The sequence below is a fragment of the Chiloscyllium punctatum genome, chromosome 33 (genome assembly GCF_047496795.1).
Source record: "Chiloscyllium punctatum isolate Juve2018m chromosome 33, sChiPun1.3, whole genome shotgun sequence".
Lineage (NCBI taxonomy): Eukaryota > Metazoa > Chordata > Chondrichthyes > Orectolobiformes > Hemiscylliidae > Chiloscyllium > Chiloscyllium punctatum.
Genome location: NC_092771.1, coordinates 11,519,216 through 11,546,238, shown reverse-complemented (window position 1 = coordinate 11,546,238; position 27,023 = coordinate 11,519,216). Strand labels below are relative to the sequence as shown.

General features: G+C 45.5%; 1 protein-coding gene across 7 annotated transcripts in view; it reads right to left on the bottom strand.

Annotated features, from left to right (window-relative positions):
• ccdc33 (coiled-coil domain containing 33) overlaps positions 1-27,023 on the bottom strand; it is a 272,241-nt gene that overhangs the window by 155,247 nt on the left and 89,971 nt on the right. For all 7 annotated transcript variants that reach the window (XM_072552976.1, XM_072552975.1, XM_072552972.1 and 4 more), the window contains one exon: positions 3,758-3,867. In XM_072552976.1, coding sequence (XP_072409077.1) covers positions 3,758-3,867 — 110 coding nt within the window. The remainder of the gene's footprint in view (positions 1-3,757; positions 3,868-27,023) is intronic.

Genomic DNA, 27,023 nt, shown 5'->3' with positions numbered 1-27,023 from the left:
GAGGTAGTTTCTCCTCATCTCAGTTTCGAAACGACCTTCTCTCATTTTATATCTACGCCCTCTTATTCTAGACTGCCCCACAAGGGGGAGCATCTGTTCAATGCCCTTCTTAGCAATCGCCTTTAGCATATTATATCCCTCAACAGGTCTCTCCTCATTCTTCTGAACTCCAGTGAGTACATGCCCAAGGTATTCAATCGCCACACCTGTTGAACCTCCTCTGAACTAATTCCAGTCCAGCCACATCCTTCCTCAAGTAAAGAGACCAAGATTGGACACAATACTCCCTCAACAGAAATACATAGGATGGGCCTCAAAGGTGACTTCAGTCACCACTGTGGCCACTAATACTCATTCTGCAGCAATAGAGATGAGTAACAATGGTCCATTCACGGGGAAGCTGGATACATTCATGGTGCATAAACAATTAGGGGATAGATACTTTTAATCAACCTGTTCAGAGATGACATGACGCACCTCTGGAACAGGTGGGACTTGAAGTTGGGCCTCCTGGTTCAGAGGCTGAGACACTACCACTGTACCACAAGCGTCCCACAAATCAAGGGATGTGCAGAAAGGTTTGGATGAGCTTCAGTTGGAGAAGGCTCATGTGGAGCTGAATCACCTGATTCTTTGCTACACATGCTTCCTCCTCAGTCCGCTACGCAAAGGCAGGTCCAACTCTCAGTTTTTGCTCCTTTAAATTGATATGGAACTTGGACTGGAAAACTGAGGAGGTTTCGTGACTTATTACAGATGATAGGATCCCGATAGGCCATTTGGGTCTACACTATCCCTCTGAAGAGTATCCCACCTAGACCCATTCCCTTACCCTATTACTTTACATTTCCCCTGATTAATGCACCTAATCTACACATGCCTGAACACTATTAGCATGACCAATTCACCTAACATCCACATCTTTTGACTGTGGGAGAAAACCAGAGCGCCCAGAGGAGATACAGGGAGAATGTGCAAACTCCACATAGACAGTCATCAATCAAAGGTGACAATCAAACTCAAGTCCCTGGGGCTGTGAGGAAGCAGTGCTAACTGCTGAGCCACCATGCCACCCATGTTGGATATTGTTGAGCTGTGCAATACATGCTGCTTCTTAGTAGCAGTAAGGGGAAGAATTTGACTTTGACTGATCCCAAGAATCTTTTGCATGAAGGAAATTCTGCCAGGAAATGGTCCTCTGATTGGTTAAGCCACAGAGTGTTTAAAAAAGCTGCAAGTGTCAAGAAACAGCTGAAAGTGAAAAATATCTAAAGTCTGCAAACAGAAATCATCTGTCTGTCTGTTTGTGTGTGGGGGGAACCCAAGAAAACTTAATGGCATGAATCCATATCAGAAAAAGACCTCAGTATATCTGATCAATCATTGAATCAAAGAATGACCATCACCCAACAGTCAACAACATTATTGCAACATTCAGAAGGACTATGAGGAAAATAACTTTCCACCTTGTGGTCTAGACATTTGACCTTCGGAATTTTTGTTAACCTGTCTATATTTGTTTTCATCCACATTGTACTTATTAAGCCATTTGTCTTTTGTCAGTCATAATTGCGATTGAGTGTGTTTTTGTTCATATGTTCACAGTTTTGAAGGGGTAGAGATTACGATGCATAAATTAGAAATCCTTTCCTTCCTTTGTTCTTGTTAAAGTTGAGTACCTTACTGTAAATGGTTATTTTTCTCTGTTACTGCAGTACCTGGTGTGAACTGTTTTTGTCCTGAGTGATGGTGAATCAGGCAAATTCATCATTTTGGCATCTCATTGAGGTTTTGCTACATTGTTGTGATGCCTTATGGAGCAGGGTGGCTTGATTATCACTGAGCTCTTCCCAATCAAGTCACAGTAACATGTTACATAATTACAAATCAGTAATCAGTCCCTTCAATTAGACCCAAAGCATGAGCTGTTTTGGAGCCTGTAGCCTCCTCGATTATTTCTAAGACCCTTTCGCGAATAGAAACTCAGGCATACTGTAGAACGGTCATCATCTGAATGAAAGACATAGATACATGAAAGTAACAAGTTGCGCTACCCCTAACTTTGCAAATATCCTCAGGGGTTTAACCAGGGAGAACTGTAGCAGGGAAGAGGGCAAAAGCAGCTGGGGGGAGTCAATGCACTCCCTCCCACTCTCTGACCATAGAGTAAGGACTTGCAGTGGAAAGGGCTCGGAAGGGAGTTCCAGTGTAGGTGGGAGGGGGTGGGGGGGCAAGACTGCCAAAGGGCAGATATTATTTACAGGAGTCTAGAAAGGGAATGACCTAGAGGTAGGATTCAGGATGTCAAACCAGAGGAAGGTGCAGAAGTCAAGGTTGGGAGTTACGAGGTTGAAGCAAACTTGGATGAAGGCTCTGTATTTTCGATCCAATGCACTGGCGCAGATGATAATCAAAGGGAGAAGGACTTGACATCCTTGGTACAGGACGGGATCAGCGGAGTCAGTCTGGCTCCTGTCTCTCTTTTAGACTTGGTCAAAGCTTCCTTTCAAACCAGATGGTTCCTTTTCCTGGAATCATTTCAATGTGGCAGAGTGGTGTCCCGTCAGGAATGACTGCAGGATACAGCTTAGTTTCAGCCGGAACAGTGTGCTACGGTCAGGGATACACAGGCAGATACAGGGATGTGACAGCTCTGTGGTATTATCGCTCGATTGCTAACCCAGGGACTCAGGTAATGTTCGGGGACCCATGTTCAAATCCCACCATGACAGATGGTGAAATATGAATTCAATAAAGAATTTGGAATCTTAATTTAAGGGTCTAATTCCTAATTCATATCTAATGAGCGTGAAATGATTATTGGGAAAACCCATCTGGTTCACTAATGTCCATTAAGGATGGAAACTGCTGCCCTTACTGGGTCTGGCCTTCATGTGACCCGAGACCCACAGCAATGTGGTTGACTCTTAACTGTCCCCTGAGCAATTAGGATTGGGCATTAAATGCTGGCTCAGTCAACAATTCCCACATCCCGCGGGTGAGTTAAATAAAAAGTTCATTCTTTGTTGGAAGTGACCAAAAGCAGTAATTCTGTTATCACTTCCAAGTGTCAACCCTGACTTTCCCTGTGCACCACATTCATGACTGGGAACTCTTTGCTTTGCGCTAGCCCTTTCTGAAATTAAACCCTTCCATCATATTACTTCCAGGGAAAGGACAACTTTTGCATTTGTGTTGCACCATTCGTGCCCGCACAACATTCCAAAACACTGTGCACCCAGTTCAGAAGTGTAGCCATTGTTCTTGCATAGAAAACGTTTGCGGCAATTTGCACACAGCAAGCTCCCACAAAATAACAAGGCAAATCGTCAGATCTTGATTTTTTGGTGACTGTGGTTAAGGGATAGCTATGGGTCAGGGCACCAGAGAGAACTCCCCTGCTGTTTCTCAGATCACAGAATCCCTACAGTGTGGAAGCAGGCCATTCAGCCCATACCCAGCTTCCAAAGAGCATCCCACCCAGATCCACCCTATCCCTGTAACCCTGCATTTCCCATGGCTAACCCACCTAGCCTGTGCACTATGAGGTATTTAGCATGGCCAATCCACCAAACCTGCACAGCTTTGGACTGTGGGAGGAAACCAGAGCACTGAGAGGAAACCCATGCAGACAGAGGGAGAATGTGCAAACTCCACACAGAAGCTGGAATCAAACCTGGGTCCCTGACACTATGAGGCAGCAGTGCTAACTACTGAGCCACAATGCCACTCTAGCACAGAGTGTTTTTCTACCCACCTGTATCAACTCGATGTGGTAATGATGGAACGTCTGCAAGTAGGCAACAGGAATGCAGTAACTAGTCAACAGCTCCTTGGTTCTGCTGTCTGCAATGTCCAGAATCACCACTGTGAAAAGATGAGGGAAAACAGAATAAGAGAATAGGCTGGATTTTCAGTCACACAACTGATGGCGGTTTCCAAAACGGGCGTGTTGACAATTCTGTGCTACCAACTGGCGATCCTGGTCTGCCAATCTATGCCCACCTCTTAAATATTTTCAGCAAGCCAGCTTCCAGGGAGGGTTGTGTGGATGCCATGCTTACCTGCCCATCAGAATAGACACTAAGGTCAATTAAGGTGCCAATTCATGGCATTAAGTGCACACACACACACATTTTTTGGGCATGGAGTGGCCCTCTTTTGTTCTGAAAAAAAGCCCCATTCAAACTGGCACCACAAGTGGCAGAGTGGCACAGTTCTGTCTACAGGTGACACTGTGTCTTTGGACAGGATCACCAACGATGAGCTATCCTCCCAGTGTCCCACTTTCTACAACAGTACCCACCCTTCTCAGCCTTGGGCATCTCCACTGCCCTCCCAGCTGCCCACACCATTGAATTGTATGCAGCTCCTGGAGGCTGCTTCTTGATTGCTCAGTTTTGACGTGTACTCAACACATTTCAGATCTCTTCCAAATGTACATCCGAACAAATGGGCAAGGAGCACAATGGCTCACAGCACCAGGGGCCCAGGTTCGATTCCAGCCTCAGGCAGCTGTCTGTGTGGAGTTTGCACGTTCTACCCGTATCTGAGTACGTTTCCTCCCACAATCCAAAGATATGCAGGTCAGGTGGATTGACCATGCTAAATTGCCCCATCGGGGCCAGGGATGTGCAGGATAGGTGGGTTAGTCATGGGGAATGCCGGATTACATGGGACAGGGTGGGATGCTCTTCGGACAGTTACCCCTCGCTCTATCTTTTATGAAGTAAGAGAGAGCAGATAGAATGGGATATGATTTCTGTACAGAGGTCACGAGCTGGGATTTTTTAAGCCACGTCACATACTGTTCACAATTAGAGATTATGCTATCAGTAACAAACCATAACAAGACACTGTCTGCGTGTTTAGCTCCAAATATCAGTTGACTAGTAGCTAAAGAATAGAGAGAGAGCTACTTGGAATTTCTTGACAATTGAGCAGAAAATCTTGTGCAAAGTTCTAAGCACTAGTACAGACATTTTGCAATTGCAGGAATGTTTTTACAGTTCTTGTAGATAAACCTGGTGCATGCTCTTCCTCAAGAAGCAGAGTCCTTGAATGTTTCAAAAGCAAAGGTAGATACAGTGTTGGTACAGCGAATGGGTCAAGGATATGAAGGGCAGGCAAGAATGTGGAGTTGAGGGTACAATCAATTCAGCCATGCCGGTGCAGGTTTGAGGGGCCAAATGGCCTACGCATGATCATCACAGAATCCCTGCAGTATGGAAGCAGACCATTCCACCCATCACATCATACTGACCCTCCGAAGAGCATCCACTCACACCCAATCCTATAAACCTGCATTTCCCATGGTCAATCCACCTAACCTGCATATCTTTGAACTGCGGGAGAAAAGCAGAACACCCAGAGGAAACCCACACAGACAACATGCAAACCTCACACCATCACCCAAGGGTGGAATCGAACATGGGTCTCTGGCACCGTGAGGCAGCACTGCCTCCCATGAACATAGTCAGTGAGCATTTTTAAAGTGAAGGTAGGGAAGATTTTTGTTAGGCAAGGGAATCGAAGACCTGAAGGGGAAAATGATTAGAAACGAGTAATACTGAAAATGGGTGTACTGGTCTTACAGGTTCTCCATTTTAACATATACAAGACGACTCAGACAAGTCTGTCTCATTCACCAGCTTTTACTGTTTTCTCCTTTTGGGACTTTATCGGAAGTCGTGTGGCAATACGAAAGACAAACAGATTAGCCATGGAATGATATAGAGAGACAAAAAAAGCCTGCAGATGCTGAAATCCAAAGTAGACAAACAGGAGGTTGCAAGAGCCAGGCAGCATCAGGTGGTGTATAACCCTTCTTCTGCAGGAGGGTTATTCCCGAAACGCTGGAATGACGGGGCAGCCTCAATGGGCTGAATGGCATACTCCTGCTCCAATTTTGTCTGTTTTTATGTCCCTCCCTGGGCAAGCCTGATGGGGGGGAACGCTGGTCAGGCATTCAATCAGGTGAGAGGTGGCAGTCAGGGAGCCCAGCATGGTCAGGTTTCCCCGGGGTGAGATCCACGGCGGTAAGGCCCGTGGACTGCACCCAGTTTGCCTGCTGTCAAATGAAGCCCTTAATGACAATCTCACCAGCGCCCATTGGCATCATCTGACAAAGGAGCAGCACTCCAAAAGCTGATGATTTCAAATAAACCTGGGTGACTTCTGAGATGACACCCTCTGGTCCCCACACCTCCCCTGTCAAGTCCCCTAAGAATCTTAAATGTTTCAGAAAGGACACTTCTCATTCTCCTAAACTCTCATGAGCATAAGCTCAACGTTATGGTCAGTAATTTCATATTTTTGTGGGTTTTTTTGGCTGGATTTGCTTTTAATGGGCTTAATTCAAACCTTAAGATCATTTCCAGTTGCCTGAAAAACAGAAAATGGGGTTTTCATGAAAGCTGTGAAATATGTTTCACCAAATAAATGGACTGTCCTATTTTTCCTCTCTTTGTGCAACCTCTGGATTTGTTGAAGAGAAAAGCTCATTTCCCTTTGACACTGAAGACTTTGATCGAGTCTGGTGGGCGTCAACATTGTTTCAAAAATATTCCAAGGTCAGTACAAAGACCCTTCTTTCCTTAGGGTGGTTTAACTGTTCAACTTGACCCTAAGATTGACTCTGCCGTTACTGTGTATTCTGAATGCTGCCAAGAGATTGCTGCATGCAATGTGGGTTCAAGATTGGGAGCAGGTGGATTTTGAAGGGGAGGCAATGGATAGTGTATTATTGCTGGACTGTTAATTCAGAGAGTCAGGTAAAGTTCTAAGGATCTAGGTTCAAATCCTGCCATGGCAGATGGTGGAATCTGAATTCAATGGAAATCTGTAAGTAAGAGCTTAACGAGAACCATAAATTGATTGCTGGGAAAAAAAAAATCTGGTTCACTAAATGTCCTTTAGGGGAGGAAACTGCTTCCTTATCTACCTGGCCTACATGTGACTCCAGACCCACAGTAATTTGGTTGACTCTTAACTGCCCTCTGGGCAATTAGGGATGGGCAATAAATGCTGACCCAGCCAGCGACACCCTCATCCCATGAATAAAAAAGAAACAATATTGGAGGTTGTTTCAAAGGATGAGAGTGAACAGCTGTAATTAATGCACCCTTGAGATTGTTAAGGGGCCTCTCAGTTCCCAAGTACAATGTTCAATTCATTTTCCCATGAGCCCAAGCAGAGTGTGCATGCCAGAACATAGTTCTCTACAATTACCTTCTACTGTACACAGACTTCAGGCCAATACCACATGGAAGTCTAAACATAAATGGACTGTCCTTTTCCGTGCTCTCTCTGGATGGGCATCTTCTGGAGTTACTGAAGAGGAATGATCATTTTCCTGCAACCATTTTCCAGTGATCATTTCGCTAGAGCAACTGTACGATGATATCATGGAGTTGCTTCCCACAGGGCATAAATAGCACAGTGTGGGCAGAGTTAATTACACAGAAAGTAGTGGATTAAAGATGGAACATTATTATGGCTCGGGGATCAGCCACTTAACAATGTAAGATCAGGTACTGGAATCTTTCAGATTACTGTATATAGTTGTACATAATAGTAACATACAATAAATAGAGTTCCACACAAAACTAAACCTGCCTTCTTTTCAATCAATCCATCCCGAACATAAACTCTCAGAAGCCTTATAACAAAAAGATCCTTGAAAGAAATCTTTGGGTACTAATTCGCCACTAATGTGATTGCTCAAACTGACCCTGTCATACAAAGTCACTGACCATCGCCCTCCATCTCCAAAAAGGCTGCCACCTACTGGCACCAGGCAGCTCCTGCCTCCTGGTGATGCTCTTGGTACCTCTGATTGGTTTTACACATGTATATGAGTACATACTGATTGATTTTTCTCAGAGAAATTCAGAGTTGACAGTGGTTTCTAAGTGGACAATTGATTTCAGTTACAAAGCTTTTAAAACATCACTGCAATCACAAAACGTGTGCTTGTATGTTTATCCCAGTCCTAGATTTTCAGCAACTTCTGTTGTCTAGTCTCTGAGTGTACGGCCAGACGTAACCAATCAGGTTCAGTGAGTATCGTTGTAAACAGACTCACATAATCAAACACAGAATAACTGAACACAATGCTGGTCTTGCCTCATAGCCAATGAGGCCATTTGTACCCAGGTGTTGTGTAACGAGAGTGACACAGCTTGGTACTCTTGCCTCTCATCTCCCTCCTTAAGGTACAATCCCAGGCATCACAACGGGTACTCCCTGCTACGCATAACCTGGGAACATTTAATGCTGATACTGATTGGAAGGAGCAAAAGTTGCAATTAGCCATCACTGACATCCATCGCGTTAATGAACTCAAAAGCCCTCAAAAGAATAAAAACAATCAGAGCACAAGGCTGATTTGCATAACTTCTACTCGACCTTTCACAGGCAGCTCAGAATTGGACAGCTGCCAAAACCCATGTCATTCATAGCTCTGAGCATCGGGCAGAAAAAGGTCATCTCCAGTCAGTCCATAACAAGGATTGAGACAAAACTGAACAAGAGCAAGCAAGAACGATTTCGAGGAGGCGATGGCACAGTGCCATTATCTCCACATTGTTACTCCAGAGAGCAAGGTCATCATCTAGGGACCTGGGTTTGATCCTGCAACAGCAGATGATGGAATTTACATTCAATTTTTTAAAATCTGGAATTAAGGCTCTCATGATGACTGTTGCTAATTGTTCGAAAAACCAATCTGTCCTTTAAAAAAGGAAAGTACCTGGTCTGGCCTACACGTGACTCCAGACCCAAAGCAATGTGGTTGACCCTTAACTGCCCTCTGGGTAATAAATATCATGAGTAATAAATGCTGGATTAGCTGGCAATGTCCATATCCCGTGAATGAACTTAAAAAAAACAACCTAAATTAGTTAAATTACCCGTGAACAGAATTTGTTGTTCTGTGCCCTTTCCCTGGCCCCTTTGTGTAACTATTCTGCCACAGGCTAGTCCAGTAGCTTGTGCTCACATGACAATCGATGCTAAAATGTCAAAGTCACATGTTCACACACTGAAGTCACGCTCCCAGGCTGCTGTCTATGCCTGACACAGCCTTAACAGCACGAATCCAGGACAACAGTTGTGTTCGTGCTTCCTCCAACTGGGAGCTAAGGAGGGGAACAGGTTAGAAATTCCTCCAGTATTGGCTTGATCCACAGCCTCCATTCCCTGACAAGTTGGTAGAGGCAAGTTCAATTGAGGTGTGCAAGAGGGCATTGGATGACTATTTGGATAGAAGTGGTGTACAGGGATATGGGGAGTAGGGGATAGAATGGATGCAAGTACAAGGGGCAGAATGTGCTATAATAATTCAGTGATTCTCGACCACCCAGAAGGACGAAGGCCGCAGCTGCATGGGAATGCCACCCATTGCAAGTGCCCCTGCTAGGGCGTCCTCATCGGAGCGACACTGGCCAGTCAGCCTTTGTGCCTGGGTCAAAATCCTTAACCTTGCTCCCCAGTGGTACTGACCCAACTGCACCCAGGCTCACTACCACCCTCTCCAGGCCAATGGGGAATAGGCCATATATGGTAACCTGGTCAGTGACAGCCACTTCCTGTGAACACATCGGCGGGTGTTTTTTTCAAATCAAAAGTGCAAGTCAAAATTCAAAAAGAGCTGACAAAGAAGAACACTTCACGACGTCAGAAGTGCTCAGATTGAGCAGATGATGGGCACGAGTTACCTGCGTGCTCCGTGGTACCCACAGATGCCAGTCAATGGTGGTGAGCAGGAGGGAGAAGGGAAAACAACAATCAACTCATTGTCAGGCGCAGCCATGCCGAAACACCAGAATTAAGCAACAGCTGGTCCTACCCGGGGAGGAGAGGATCAGCTGAGATTAGCAGGCTGACTTGGTGACTGAAATGTAGCCACACGTAAACAACACAACTCTCTCTCTACTCATGTGTGAGTTCAGCTCAATCCATGGGCCAGGTGCTGAGCACAGACTGCTATTTATACCATTTTTCCCTGTGTTTTGTATTATCCCATTACCAATGTGGGTCAGTGCACACATACACAAACACACACACATATGCACACATAGCCACATGCATACTTGTGCACTGACACATACACACACACACACACACATGTCCTGACACATACATACATACGCATACAGACACGCACATATACACAAGAGTGTGTATACATGTGCACTGACACACATACACACACATGTCCTGACACACACACACACGGACATGCATACGTACGCACTGATACATACATACACACATGTAGACATGCATGCGCACACAGACACACACAGGATGAAAGTTTAGTTTCTGTAACTGACAGAAAGATTTCCAACACTGTTCCCATTCACATCGTGCAATTATTGCCTTGAGTTGATTGCTGTGAGCTCCACTTCTTTCCCTACAAAGACAACCACATCACGCTATTTCAGCCAGAGGTGGTTGGCCACTCAATGTACCCAATTAAATTGGACAAAACCCAGAGGAAAGGAAGGGTCCCAGATTCAATACAGTGCCCAGTACTAGCTACTGTCAGTAAAATGGGCACTGTAGCCAATCTCAGATGATGAGGACATGTTTCTATCCTTCATGATTCCCTGACTTTTCCATTATACTCCCCACTTTAAAAGAAAATGAAGTAAAGGCAGCCCCCAGGTTTGCAAAGGTGTTCCTGAGTCCATGTGGGGGTCAATTAGTACACAAGTCCATTTGTATTCAGGTCAATTTGTACACAAATCAGAACACAATGGAGGATAAGGTAAAGGAGTCATTTGTAAGTACAGGAAATGTTTATATTTTGGATCTATAAAATTACACCCCTCGATGGGATCTCACCCATAAACTGGACATTTATAAATAGGAGACACCCTGTACTTTCATTTGAATCCACACATCCCAAACTTCACAAGGGACCTGTTTGTACTTTAATGCTGTTCAGAGAAGATTCATGTAGCTGATTCCTGGGTTTGTGTTAGGAGGGGAGGTTGAGCAGGTCGTCACCTTTACTCATTGGTATTTAGAAGTGACTTTATTGAAATGTGAGATTCTGAGGGGTTTGACAGGGTGGATGCTGGAAGGAAGTTTCCTCTTGTGAGGGGATCTCCCACCAGTGGGAGCAGTTTCACAAACTTGTGTCTCCCATTTCAGACAGCAATGAGGAAGAACTTTTTTTCTCTCAGCTGATGGTTAGTGTTTATGATACTCTTTCTCAGAGAGCAGTGGAGGCTGAGTTATTGAATATATTTGATTTTTGATTGACAAGTGAGTCGAGACATATGGGTAGCAGACAGGGAAGTAGGTTTGAGGACACAGTCAGACCAGCCGCGATCTTCTTGCTTGTCGGAGCAAAACTGAGGGGCTGAATGCTCCAGATTCTAATGATCGTAATGGAGAGGTCTAAAAGCAGGGAAAGGGGAAAGGATGCTGGAATGCTGGGAAAAATAGACAATCAATCAGTCAGTCAGCCCTTGTCAAAGAGGAAGGAAGATGTAAATCTCTCTCTCTCTCTCGCTCTTGTCCAGATTTCAACAGAGTTGCTGTGCAGTTCCAGCATCTTCTGACCAAAAGCAAAGTGCCATTTGACAACCATGGCCGACAGGTTTCTGAGACTAGAGAATGCTGTTTACCTCACAACACAGCACACAGATTCCACAAGCTGACCTTTCATGAGCTTTGTGACTTTAATATTCTCCAGCGTGGAAGATCTGTGGTACGGCCAGTGTCAGAATTGAGCAGTTACGAGTAATTTGGCTCCCCACCCCCCCACCCCCCATCTCAATAACCATGCTGTGCACATAACAGCAGTCGCTTCCCTGTTTCGCTCTGACAGTCATTAAATCCGAGACAGAGTGATTTTGTCATTGAGCAGCCTATAATCACACTGCCAGCTTCACCTATGCTCCCCTCATAATTAGCCGTCAGAACACAAAACCTCCTTTCCTCTTCACAAATCGGAGTATTTTCAGATGAATAAATGTCTTTAGCTGCAATCAGTTGTCGGGCACTAAGTGCTCCCATCATGTTCTTCCGACAGTTGCATAATGCCCTGATTATGAAGGGAATACTCTGGTGTGATGCTCCCTCCCAACTACACCCCCCCCCCCACACACTACCACCAGTAAGCTCAAAACTGCCGAATTAAACACCATCTGTCTCAGAAGAGAGTAAACCTAACTCTCCCCAAAGCCAGTACCGCAGAAGTCTTATGGCACATTGATAGAGGCCACCTGGCCCATCATGCCTGTACTGGCTCTCTGAGTGGACATCAGTGAGGGGCATAGATAGGAGTGAAGAGCCAAGGTCTTTACCCCAGGGTAAGGGAGTCCAAAACTAGAAACCTGAGGTTTAAGGTGAGAGGGGAAAGATATAAAAGGGGCCTAAGGGGCAACTTTTTCACAGAGAGGGCGGTGCGTGTATGGAATGAGCTGCCAGAGGAAATGGTGGAGGCTGGACATTTACAACATTTAAAAGGCATCTGGATGGGTATATGAATAGGAAGGGTTTAGAGGGATATGGGCCAAGTGCTGGAAAATGGGATTAGATTAGGTCAGGATATCTGGTTGGCCTGGACGTGTTGGAGCAAAGGGTCTGTTTCTATGCTGTACATCTCTCTGACTCAGTGCCTGTGCCAATCTCTCGCTTTTCCCCCTGAACCACATAATCATTCAAAGCCCAAGCCAGATATGGCACTGTGGAGGGTCAGACCTGTGACTCCAAGCCACAAGTTTGGTTTCAATTCCCATCTCCCGACACTCGTGCACAATGTCTTAGGTTGACAGGGTGAATCTGTTTGGATTACATTCGCTGGAGTTCAGAATGAGGGCGATCTTGTAGAAACTCATAAACTTCTGACAAGACTGGGAGAAAGTGAGGGCTGCAGATGCTGGCGATCAGAGCAGAAAAATGTGTTGCTGGAAAAGCACAGCAGGTCAGGCAGCATCCAAGGAGCAGGAGAATTGACGTTTCGGACATACACCCTTCTTCAGGAATGAGGAAAGTGTGCCAAGCAGGCTAAGATAAAAGGTAGGGAGGAGAGACTTGGGGGACGGGTGTTGGGAATGCAATAGGTGGAAGGAGGTTAAGGTGAGGGTGATAGGCCGGAGAGGGGGTGGGGGCGGAGAGGTCGGGAAGAAGATTGCAGGTCAAGAAGGCGGTGCTGAGTCCGAGGGTTGGGACTGAGATAAGGTGGGGGGAGGGGAAATGAGGAAGCTGGAGAAATCTGCATTCATCCCTTGTGGTTGGAGGGTTCCTAGGCAGAAGATGAAACACTCTTCCTCCAGCCGTCGTGTCGCCATGGTCTGGCGATGGAGGAAGCCAAGGACCTGCATGTCCTTGACGGAGTGGGAGGGGGAGTTAAAGTGTTCAGCCACGGAGCGGTTGGTGCGGGTGTCCCAGAGGTGTTCTCTGAAATGTTCCGCAAGTAGGCGGCCTGTCTCCCCAATGTCGAGGAGGCCACATCGGGTGCAGCGGATGCAGTAAATGACGTGTATGGAGATGCAGGTGAATTTGTGACAGATATGGAAGGATCCCTTGGGCCCTTGGAGGGAAGTAAGGGGGGAGGTGTGGGCGCAAGTTTTGCATTTCTTGCGGTTGCAGGGGAAGGTGCTGGGAGTGGAGGTTGGGTTGGTGGGGGGTGTGGATCTGACTAGGGAGTCGCAGAGGGAGTGGTCTTTCTGGAACGCTGGAACCGACTGACTCCCACAGCTACCTAGACTACACCTCCTCCCACCCTGCCCCCTGTAAAAATGTCATCCCATATTCCCAATTCCTTCGCCTCCGCCGCATCTGTTCCCAGGAGGACCAATTCCAATACAGAACAACCCAGATGGCCTCCTTCTTCAAAGACCGCAATTTCCCCCCAGACGTGATCAGCGATGCTCTCCACCGCATATCCTCCACTTCCCGCACCTCCGCCCTTGAATCCCGGCCTTCCAATCGCCACCAGGACAGAACCCCACTGGTCCTCACCTACCACCCCACCAACCTCCATATACATCGTATCATCCTCCATCATTTCCGCCACCTCCAAACACACCCCACCACCAGGGATATATTTCCCTCCCCTCCCCATCAGCGTTCTGGAAAGACCACTCCCTCTGCGACTCCCTCGTCAGGTCCACACCCCCCCACCAACCCAAACTCCACTCCTGGCACCTTCCCCTGCAACCGCAAGAAATGCAAAACTTGCGCACACACCTACCCCCTCACTTCCCTCCAAGGCCCCAATCTTCTTCCCGAGCTCTCCGCCCCCACCCCCTCTCTGGCCTATCACCCTCACCTTAACCTCCTTCCACCTATCGCATTCCCAACATCCCACCCCCAAGTCCCTCCTCCCTACCTTTTATCTTAGCCTGCTTGGTACACCTTCCTCATTCCTGAAGAAGGGCTTATGCCTGAAAAGTCGATTCTCCTGCTCCTTGGATGCTGCCTGACCTGCTGCGCTTTTCTGACAAGACTAGACAAGGGTAGAAGCAGGGAGGATATTCTTGGTGGCAAAGGAACCCAAAACCAGAGGTCACGGTCTGAGTACATAGAGTAAAACATTTAGGGCTGTGATGAGTTATAAAATTAGGCTGAGCCTTCTTTCACTAGAGTAAAGGAGATTGAGGGTGACCTTATAGAAGTTTATAAAATCATGAGAGGCATGGATAAGGTGAATAGCAAAGGTCTCTTCCCTAAGGTGGGCAAGTTCAAAACTAGGGGGCATATTTTTAAGGAGAGAGGAGAAAGATTTAAAAAGGACATGAGAGGCAACTTTTTAACACAGAGAGTGGCTTCCATGTGGAATGAACTGCCAGAGGAAGTGATGGATGCAGGTACAGTTACAATGTTTAAAAGACTTTTTAGTTTAGTGTGAAATTATGTTTGGCATGAACTGGTTGGATGGAAGGGTCTGTTTCCATGCTGTATGGCTATATGGTTGATTAGTGCTCTTTAGGGAAGAAAATCTATCATCTTACCTCGTTTGGCCTACATGTGACTCCAGATCCACAGCGATGGGGTTTACTCTTACCTTTCTTTAAAAGCCCTGAACGTTATTTTGAAAATAGGCTTTGCAAGACATCACATGTTTTCAGCTAAATGATGAGAAAGCTACTATAGGAGATAATTGCTAAGGCATTTGCCAACTTGAGCTTTCTGACCATCAGAGAGAGAGAGAGAGAGAGACAAATGGACAGAAATGGTTCATGTGAGGGAGAGATGCCCATCGTAGCTGCAGGGCTGTTATTAGTAGTCTCCAAGCCATCAGGAGAGTTCCTGCGATGCTTAGAGGTCATGAGAAGAATGCACCAGGAGGCTATGGGATATTACAGAGGAACGTATCTTAATGGCGATGGTAGACATGAACTGAGAGAACCCATGTTAATTAATAAGTGAGCTGAGTTAGCAGCTTGTTTTTTAGGGTCACGTGAGAGACGTTAACTGAAGAAAATAGTATCGAGTGAATGTGCAGAGGTTCACTGAAAGGAAACTGATTACAGCCCATGCCAACTGAGCAAGAAGCTTTCAAGTGGAAATAGGGGTGATTCTTCACTGAAGTTTAAGTATCTGTAAGAATATTATCAGGGAAAAAAGGATGAACCTTTCTTTCTGATTGTAATAAGATTGTTCCAACAGTTCTTGTAGAGTGTAATGCAGTCCGTGTTTCTCTTTTATGTGTAATAAACGTTTATGTTCTTTTGCTAAAAGTACATTGGCAGCCTCTTGTAAATATATTCAGTGACTAATAACTATAATTAAAAGAAAGAAAACTTATGGTTTATCAAGTGAGGACTGAACTTGGGATTGTTCTGTTCCAATACTACCAACAGCTGGGATTGCAACTCCTTGAGTTCATTTACTCCTGAATGCTGACACTCCACCCAAGAGGATTTTCCATCTTTTAAAACAATCCTTGGGATCTGAGCAATGCCGACAATGCCAGTATTTATAGCCCCCCCCCCTAACTGCTTTTGAGAACTTGGCAGGCAAAGATCATGGATTTGTCACTGAAGTGGGCTTCTGCAGTGTATCTTGTAGATGGTACACACCACCACTAGGAGCAGCAGAAAGAGCAAATGTCTGTGGGTGTGGTGCCAATCAAATAGCTGCTTTGTCCTGGATGGTGTTGAGCTTCTTGAGTGTTATTGGAGCTGCACCCATCCAGGCGAGTGGGGAGTATTCCGTCACACCCCTGACTCATACCTTGTCGATGGTGAACACGCTTTGGGAAGTCAGGAGAGGAGTTGCTGACTTCAGAATTTCTAACCTCTGGCCTGCTGTCAGTGCCGCAGTATTTAAAACACCGAGACCGTTCCTGGCATCAAGGATATCCAACATTGCCTGGCATCTGGAAATCCATCTGGGTAGGTTTGAGGGTTTGACAGTGAAATATCTGATGGTTCCTTCTAACTGGTGTGTGAGAAGCACACCTTACTGAGTATTTCTTCTCAAAGTGATTCAATGCAAGTTCCCCCTGAACAGTCAATAACTGCACAGCGTGTTCTTTTTATGAGCTGGCTATTCAATAGTCTGTCTAAAATAACATCTGTGGACACTGTACAAATGGTGAAAAGCTACCATTTTCCTGCACAAACCTTTATTCATCAGGCTTTCAATTTAAATGTCAGGACATAGTTATATGTTCACTCTCGTTCCTCAGAACATAATATCTCCAGCCTGCACTTTCCCATTCACTGCCTTTAACATGCTGGGCCAGAATAGCTTCTTTGCTATTTAAATGGCTGGTTGGGACACGTCACCCAGAGCATCAATTGATAGCATGCTATATCCTGAGGAATGCCCAAGTTCACTTGGGAATGAGGCAAGAGAAAATATTTGTACATGACGGTTCAGTTAGAGCTTTAATCCCAGAGCATGGATTTGGGTGGGTAACAAAAAGATAGAGTGAATTTGCATTTGAAGAGAGTCCTTCTCAATATCAGCATACCCCAAAGGTCTTCACAGCCAGCGAGATGCTTTCTGGAGTGTTGTCCTGGTCGAAATATCATGTCCTGACTGGCCTCCAAGTCACACCATCCTGGTTTGAAACCACTCAATTGTTCCTTCAGTGTGACTGGGTCAAAGTCCTGGAGCTCCCTCCTTAGCAGAACTGGGAATCTTCCGATCAAATAGACTACCGTGGTTCAAGAAGCTCGCTCATCGTCACCTTCTCTGGGAAATTTGGAATGGGCAATAAATGTTGGCAGAGCCAGCGATGCCCAAATGGCATGAATAAATAGAAAGAAAAGCCAACTTGGGCCATCTGAACAGTAAGATGGAATGGCGTGGGGCTAAAGATTGTGAACACACCCAATTGGCAAGTGGGTCAAAGGAAGGAGGAGGTTACAGAGCTTGGGAGGGGACAGCAAATGAACACACAGGCTGAGTTCCAGTAAAAAGGTGAATATTTTGAACCCAAAGTTCAGGGAGATGATGATAGATCACAGGAGTTTGGTGAGAAGGAGGTGCCAATCAATGGTTGGGTCTCGGGCAACACTATGGCTCAGTGGTTAGCACTGCTGCCTTACAGCGCCGGCGACCTGGGTTCAATTCCCAGGTTTGACTGACCGTATGAAATTTGCACATTCTCCCCATGTCTGCATGGGTTTCCTCCCACAATTCACAGACCAGGTAAATTCACAGGCTAAGTAACACCCATAGTGTTAGGTGCATTACTCAGGGGTAAATGTAGGGGAATGGGTCTGGGTGGGTTACTGTTCGGAGGGTCAGTGTGAACTAGTTGGGCCAAGTGGCCTGTTTCCATACTGTAGGGAATCTGATCCTAGTGTAGGACTGGATATAGCCCTGCATGGGGTGAAGAACATCCAAGAGGGAGTCAGAGAGAGTGGTAAAGTGAAGGCAATGGAAGAGTATAGTATAACAGCAGACTGGGGTAGGGCATGAGGATGAGCAATATGTGGTCTGTACTTGTTCTGATTTCTGATGTTTTTCAATCCCATTGAATTTAATGGCTTATTTCTGTCCCTACATTTTACGATCTAACAGTGTTAGCAACGATGGATTAGGTTAGGGACCAGCCAGCCATGGAATGAGACACTCGAAATTCGGCTCAGAAGGGGACAGAGCACCGAGGACGTAGTGGACAAACAGCTAAGGGAGGGAGCAGGTTAAGAGGGAGGGGGTGAAGCAAGGAATTTTTGGTTCTCAGCAAGGAGCTGCAGAGAGGCAGCTTGGAGAATCAAAAACAACAGAGAGGAAATTGTGGCCGACAATCAGATTCGAAAGTGGAGAGGGAGTGGGAGCAGCGAAAGATCTGATGTTGGAAAATCAAATACTTTAATGGAAACATTGAAGTGTCGACATGTTGAAACTCCAGTCAGCATCGCTGCTTGAATGGGGTTGAACAGAAAGTCTTTGAGCTGATTACAAAGACACAAAAAGAGCCCTGATTGATCAGGGCAGTGGGCTGAGCCATCAATATGAGGCAAGCAGAAAAATCGATATGCATCAACGATGCATCAGGACAAAACAGCCAAGGATGCTTGAGTCTAATGTTAAATCGAACAGAGTAGCAGATTGCCAGGTCAAAGGCTCTCCAAATAGCATCCAACCCAGACTCACCCCACTACCCTATCCCTGTAACCCCTCATATCCCATGGATCATCCATCTAACCTGCACACCCCTGGACACTACGGGCAATTTCCTATGGCCAATCCACCCTAACCTGCACATCTTTGGACTGTAGGAGGAACTGAAGGACCTGGAGGAAACTCACACAGACATGGGAAGAATGTGCAAACTCCACACAGACACCCAAGGGTGGAACCGAACCCGCATCTCTGCTGCTGTGGGGTAGCAGTGCTAACCACTGAGTCACTGTGCCACTCCATGATGGAAAATATATCGATATTGCATTGATATATACTTAAATAACATTGGTCTCCCCTTTCCCCAAACCCTTCCACCAATCTCCATCCTGTTTTACCATCTTTTGAGCATTTTCGGGAAATCCATACCTTGCAAAGGAATATTTTCAGTGAAAACAAACACAGCAAAATGTTGGAGATACTCAGTAGGTCTGAGATACAGGAGATAGTGTTTCAAGTTGAGTATGGCTTTTCCTCTTCAGTGGCCTGAAGAATAGTCACTAGACTCGAATCACTAACTTTTGTTTCTCTCTCCACAGATTCTGTCAGACCTGCAGCACTCTGTGTTTGTTTCAGATTTCCAGTACCCACAGTATTTTTTCATATTTCAAAAATATACGTTATTCATAAAAAATATCTTTGTACTAATACATTTTCACAAACGCTATTCAGTCTGTACCATAGCATATCAAGTGAACAAACAAGCATTTGAGTTTGGCTCTATCCAAACAAACCAGGGGCATCTCTCACATATATTTTGCTTTTATTGAAGTGTTTTTAGCTTGATTGGCCCTAGTAGCTCTGGTCAGCACGGACGGGTTGGACCGAAGGGTCTGTTTCCATGCTGGACATCTCTATGACTCTCTGACTAGCACATTGCTCTGTGACAGGGGCTAGGATCTGGAGAATGTCCTTTGCAGTTAATGATTCTGAGCCAATGTTATTGGAAAGGCAATGACATCTTTTCTCATTTTAATCACATTATCATCCTCATTCCCAATTTTCCTACTTTTCCCAAGAGTCTTGCTGGGATCTAGATCATCCCTTTGACACTTTCCCCATGCAAAATACTTAATGTACTCCACTTGGAGGCGCCCTTTGCTCCCATGGTCTCTGCAAACTGTCTTCAAAACAAAATGGGACAGAGCAGTTTTGGAAACAACTTGACCCAACATGAGCACTTTGCCAGGGAATTCTGTTTCCAGTGCTCAGGATCACAGGACGTTTAACATGAAGCAATTGTGTGCGAGCAGGGTCATTCTGGAAATCTCCCCCCATTCTGAGGAAGTAAAGCAGGAGGGGGTCCTGGTTAGAACAAAGAACAAAGAAAATTATAGCATAGGAAAAGGTCCTTCGGCCCTCCAAGCCTGTGCCAATCCAGATCCTCTGTCTAAACCTGTCGCCTATTTTCTAAGGACCTGGATCCCTCTGCTTCCTGCCCATTTATGTATCTGTATGGATACATCTTAAATGACGCTATCCTGCCCACCTCTACCACCTCCGCTGGCAATGCGTTCCAGGCACCCATCACCCTCTGCATAAATAACTTTCCACGCATATCTCCCTTAAACTTTTCCCCTCTCACCTTGAACTCGTGACGCCTGCTAGGAATTGAGTCCCCCATTCTAGGAAAAAGCTTCTTGCTATCCACTTTGTCTATACCTCTCACAATTGTAGACCTCAGTTAGGCCCCCTCTCAACCTCCGTCTTTCTAATGAAAACAATCCTAATCTATTCAATCTCTCCTCATAGCTAGCATTCTCCATACCAGGCAACATCCTAGTGAACCTCCTCTGCACCCTCTCCAAAGCATCTACATCGTTTTGGTAATGTGGCGAACAGAGCTGTACGCAGTGTTCCAAATGTGGCTGAACCAAAGTCCTACACAACTGTAACATAACCTGGCAACTCTTTGTACTCAATACCCCATCCGATGAAGGAAAACATGTCGTATGCCTTCTTGACTACTCTATCGACCTGCGTTGCCAACTTCAGGGTACAATGGACCTGAACACCCAGATATCTCTGTACATCAATTGTCCCCAGGGCTTTCCCGTTTACCATATAGTTCGCTCTTGAATTGGATCTTCCAAAATACATCACCTCGCATTTACCCAGATTGAACTCCTTCTGCCATTTCTCTGCCCAACTCCCCAATCTATCTATATTCTGCAGCATTCTCTGACAGTCCCTTTCACTATCTACTACTAAACCAATCTTAGTGTCATCTGCAAACTTGTTAATCAGACTACCTTTACCTTTCTTATGGGTGGCACGGTGGCACAGTGGTTAGCACTGCTGCCTCACAGCGCCGGAGACCCGCGTTCAATTCCCGCCTCAGTCTGTGTGAAGTTTACACATTCTCCCCGCGTCTGCATGGGTTTCCCCCGGGTGCTCCAGTTTCCTCCCACAGTCCAAAAATGTGCAGGTTGGGTGAATTGGCCATGCTAAATTACCCGTAGTGTTAGGTGAAGGGTTAAATGAATGGGTCTGGGTGGGTTGCTCTTCGGAGGGTCGGTGTGGACTTGTTGGACCGAAGGGCCTGTTTCCACATTGTAAGTAATCTAATCACTTATGTATACCACAAACAAAAGTGGTCCCAGCACGGATCCTGTGGAACACCACTGGTCACAGTTCTCCATTTTGAGAAACTCCCTTCCACCACCACTCTGTCTCCTGCTGGCCAGTCAGTTCTCTATCCATCTAGCTAATACACGCTGGACCCCATGCAATTTCACGTTCTCCATCAGCCTACCATGGGGAACCTTATCAAATACTTTACTGAAATCCATATATATGACATCAACAGCCCTTCCCTCATCAATCAACTTTGTCACTTCCTCAAAGAATTCTATTAAGTTGGTAAGACATGACCTTCCCTGCACAAAACCATGTTGCCTATCACTGATAAACCCATTTTCTTCCAAATGTAAATAGATCCTATCCCTCAATATCTTCTCCAGCAGCTTCCCTACCACTGACGTCAGGCTCACCGGTCTATAATTACCTGGATTATCCCTGCTACCCTTCTTAAACAAGGGGACAACATTAGCAATTCTCCAGTCCTCCGAGACCTTATCTCTGTTCAATGATGCTGCAAAGATATCTGTTAAGGTCCCAGCTATTTCCTCTCTCACTTACCTCAGTAACCTGGGACAGATCCCATCTGGATCTGGGGACTTGTCCACCTTAATTCCTTTTAGAATACCCAACACTTCCTCTCTCCTTATGCCGACTTGACCAAGAGTAATCAAACACCTATCCCTAACCTCTACATCTGTCATGTCCCTCTCCTTGCTGAATACTGATGCAAAGTACTCATTGAGAATCTCACCCATTTTCTCTGACTTCACACATAACTTTCCTCCTTTCTCCATGAGTGGGCCAACCCTTTCTCGAGTTACCCTCTTGCTCCCTATGTATGAATAAAATACTTTGGAATTTTCCTTAACCCTATTTGCTGAAGATACTTCATGACCTTTTTCAGTCCTCTTAATTTCTCATTTCAGATTGGTCCTACTTTCCTGATGTTCTTCCAAAGCTTCTTCTGTTTTCAGTCATTGATCTGTTTTCTGTTGGTTATACAGAACCCAAATCCAATCTGACAGTCCTGTGGAGTACCGAGGGAGTGCTATACACTCTCAGAGGTGCTGTCAATAAATTGAGGCCTCTTGGGTGGATATAAAAAGTCCCATGCCATTATTGCAAAGAAGAGTAAAGGAATTATTCTGGCCAATCTTTATCCCTCCATCCACATCATAAAGTATAGATTATCATGTCATTATCAGGTCTAAAAATGTTCTGGGGATATGGGTTCAAATTTCTCCTCTTTTTACTCAGACATGGGATGAGTGCATCGCTGGCTCGGCCAACATTTTATTGCCCATTCATCCTTGCCCAAAGAGCAGTTAAGAGTTAATTGTAGAAAAAGGTCTGGAGTCACAAGTAGGCCAAGATTAGAGCCGTGTTGGAAAAGCACAGCAGGTCAGGCAACAGGAAAATCGACATTTTGGGCAAAAGCCCTTCATCAGGAATGAATGGTGTTCATTCCTGATGAAGGGCCTTTGCCAGAAACGTTGATTCTCCTGCTCCTCAGATGCTGCCCGACCTGCTGTGATTTTCCAGCACGGCTCTAATCTTGACTCTAATCTCCAGCATCTGCAGTAACCACTTCTGCCTAGTTTACATGTAGGCCAGACCGGGTCAGGATGGCAGCTTCTTTCTCTAAAGGGGTAGTAATGAACCAGATGGGTTTTCCCAACAATAGGTCCATGGTCATCATTAGACTCCTAATTCCAGATTTTTATTCAATTCAAATTCTACTGTGGTGGAATTCAAACCCAAGGTCCCTGAAATGTCTCCAGATTAACTATCCAGTGATAATACGACTAGGCCTTCATATAAACCACATAGATGGTGAAATTTGAACTCAATAACATCTTGAACTAAAAAGAGCTAGTCTCGTGGTGATTGCCATTATAATCCTATTTGCTTCATTAGTGTCCTTTGGGGAAGGAAATCTACCATCCTTACCTGGTCTGGCTTACATGTGACTCCAGACTCACAGCAACGTGGTTGACTCTTAACTGAAATGGCTCAGCAAATGACTAAGCTTGTACCTCACTACTACAAAGTCTATTCTGTTTGTGGGAGATTGTTGTGCAGCAATTGGCTGCCAAATTTCATACATTATAACAATGGTTACACTTCAAAACGTTTCACTTCCTCAGTCACAAAGCACAGTGGGACATCCTCAGGAACTGAATGGTTCCACAGAAATCAAGACATTGCTTTAATTTGTGTTTTGTAATATTAGCTCTCCATATATATTAATTGGACAAATTAGCCATTCATTTTTTAAGCAGGTCTAATCAGAAAATTCCCAGTTAATGGCTTACTGGGATTTGTTGTGTGATTTCAGCAGGTTAAGACCGTCCGCATGATGCTGTTTACACTTTGTGAGTTTTCCCAATTGCATAAAACTTTAATTTCTCTCAGCATCCTTAGGCATGGTGGTTCAGCGCTGGGAACCCATGTTCGATTCCACCCTCGGGCAACTGTCTGTGTGTAGTTTACAAATTCTCCCCGTGTCTGCATGGGTTTCCTCCCACACTCCAAAGATGTGCATGTTTGGTGGATTGACCATGCTAAATTGCCTATAATGTGCAGGCTAGTTGGGTTAGCCATGGGAAATACAGGGTTACATAGGAGTCTGGGTGCTCTTTGGAGGGTTATAGAGCCATAGAGTCACAGAGATGTACAGCATGGAAACAGACCCTTCGGTCCAACCCGTCCATGCCGACCAGATATCCCAACCCAATCTAGTCCCACCTGCCAGAACCCGGCCCATATCCCTCCAAACCCTTCCTATTCATATACCCATCCAAATGCCTCTTAAATGTTGCAATTGTACCAGCCTCCACCACTTCCTCTGGCAGCTCATTCCATACACGTACCATCCTCCGTGTGAAAATGCCCTGTAGGTTTCTTTTTATATCTTTCCTGTCTCACCCTAAACCTATGCCCTCTAGTTCTGAACTCCTGACCCCAGGGAAAAGACTTTGCCTATTTACCCTAACCATGCCCCTCATAATTTTGAAACCCTGATAAGGTCATCCTCAGCCTCCAACGCTCCACAGAAAACAGCCCCAGCCTGGTCAGCCTCTCCCTATAGCTCAGATCCTCCAACCCTGGCAACATCCTTGTAAATCTTTTCTGAACCCTTTCAAGTTTCACAATATCTTTCCGATAGGAAGGAGACCAGAATTGCACGCAATATTCCAACAGTGGCCTAACCAATGTCCTGTACAGCCGCAACATGACCTCCCAACTCCTGTACTCAATACTCTGACCAATAAAGGAAAGCATATCAAACGCCTTCTTCACTATCCTATCTACCTGCGACTCAACTTTCAAGGAGCTATGAACCTGCACTCCAAGGTCTCTTTATTCAGCAACACTCCCTAGGACCTTGTGGGCGGCACGGTGGCACAGTGGTTAGCACTGCTGCCTCACAGCGTCAGAGACCCGGGTTCAGTTCCCGCCTCAGGCGACTGACTGTGTGGAGTTTGCACGTTCTCCCCGTGTCTGCGTGGGTTTCTTCCGGGTGCTCCGGTTTCCTCCCACAGTCCAAAGATGTGCAGGGTTAGGTGAATTGGCCATGCTAAATTGCCCGTAGTGTTAGGTAAGGGGTAAATGTAGGGGAATGGGTGGGCTGCGCTTCGGCGGGTCGGTGTGGACTTGTTGGGCCGAAGGGCCTGTTTCCACACTGTAAGTCTAATCTAATCTTACCATTAAGTGTATAAGTCCTGCTAAGATTTGCTTTACCAAATTGCAGCACCTCACATTTATCTGAATTAAACTCCATCTGCCATTTTCTCAGTCCATTGGCCCATCTGGTCAAGATCCTGTTGTAATCTGAGGTAACCCACTTCGCTGTCCACTACACTCCCAATTTTGGTGTCATCTGCAAACTTACTAACTGTACCTCTTATGCTCACATCCAAATCATTTATGTAAATGACAAAAAGTAGAGGACCCAGCACCAATCCTTGTGGCACTCCACTGGTCACAGGCCTCCAGTCTGAAAAACAACCTTCCACCACCACCCTCTGTCTTCTATCTTTGAGCCAGTTCTGTATCCAAATGGTTAGTTCTCCCTGTATTCTGTGAGATATAACCTTGCTAATCAATCTCCCATGGGGAACCTTGTCAAACGCCTTACTGAAGTCCATATAGATCACATCTACTGCTGTGCCCTCATCAATCCTCTTTGTTACTTCATCAAAAAACTCAATCAAGTTTGTGAGACATGATTTCCCACGCACAAAGCCATGTTGACTATCCCGAATCAATCCTTGCCTTTCCAAATACATTGTACATTCTGTCCCTCAGGATTCCCTCCAACAACTTGCCCACCACAGACGTCAGGCTCACCGGTCTATAGTTCCCCGGCTTGTCTTTACTGCCCTTCTTAAACAATGGCACCACGTTAGCCAACCTCCAGTCTTCCGACACCTCACCTGTGACTATCGATGATACAAATATCCCAGCAAGAGGCCCAGCAATCACTTCTCTAGCTTCCCACAGAGTTCTCGGGTACACCTGATCAGGTCCGGGGGATTTATCTACCTTTACCCATTTCAAGACATCCAGCACTTCCTCCTCTGTAATATGGACTTTTTGCAAGATGTCACCATCTATTTCCTTACAGTGTATATCTTCCATATCCTTTTCCACAGTAAATACTGATGCAAAATACTCATTTATTATCTCCCCTATTTTCTGCAACTCCACACAAAAGCCGTCTTGCTAATCTTTGAGGGGCCCTAATCTCTCCCTAGTTACCCTTTTGTCCTTAATGTATTTATAAAAACTCTTTGGATTCTCCTTAATTCTATTTGCCAAAGCGATCTCATATCCCCTTTTTGACCTCCTGATTTCTCTCTTAAGTATACTCCTACTTCCTTTATACTCTTCTAAGGATTCACTTGATCTATCTTGTCTATACCTTACATATGCTTCCTTCTTTTTCTTAACCAAACCCTCAATTTCTTTAATCATTCAGCATTCCCTACACCTACCAGCCTTTCCTTTCGCCCTGACAGGAATATACTTTCTCTGGATTCTTGTTATCTCATTTCTGAAGGCTTCCCATTTTCCAGCCGTCCCTTTACCTGTGAACCCCAACCTGGAGTTGGCACATTCTCCCCGTGTCTGCGTGGGTTTCCTCCGGGTGCTCCGGTTTCCTCCCACAATCCAAAGATGTGCAGGTTAGGTGAATTGGCCATGCTAAATTGCCCGTAGTGTTAGGTGAAGGGGTAAATATAGGGGTATGGGTGGGTTGTGCTTTGGAGGGTCGGTGTGGACTTGTTGGGCTGAAGGGCCTGTTTCCACACTGTAAGTAATCTAATCTAAGTAATCTAATCTAATCTAAACATCTGCCCCCAATCAGCTTCTGAAAGTTCTTGCCTAATTGCATCAAAATTGGCCTTTCTCCAATTTGGAACTTCAACTTTTAGATCTGGTCTATCCTTTTCTATCACTATTTTAAATCTAATAGAATTATGGTCGCTGGCCCCAAAGTGCTCCCCCACTGACACCTCAGTCACCTGCCCTGCCTTATTTCCCAAGATTAGGTCAAGTTTTGCACCTTCTCTGGTAGGTACATCCACTGAATCAGAAAATTGTTTTGTACGCACTTAACAAATTCCTCTCCATCTAAACCCTTTACACTAAGGCAGTCACAGTCTATGTTTGGAAAGTTAAAATCCCCTACCATAACCACTCTATTATTCTTACAGCTAGCTGAGATCTCCTTACAAGTTTGTTTCTCAATTTCCCTCTGATTATTGGAGGGTCTATAATACAATCCCAATAAGATGATCATCCCTTTCTTATTTCTCAGCTCCACCCAA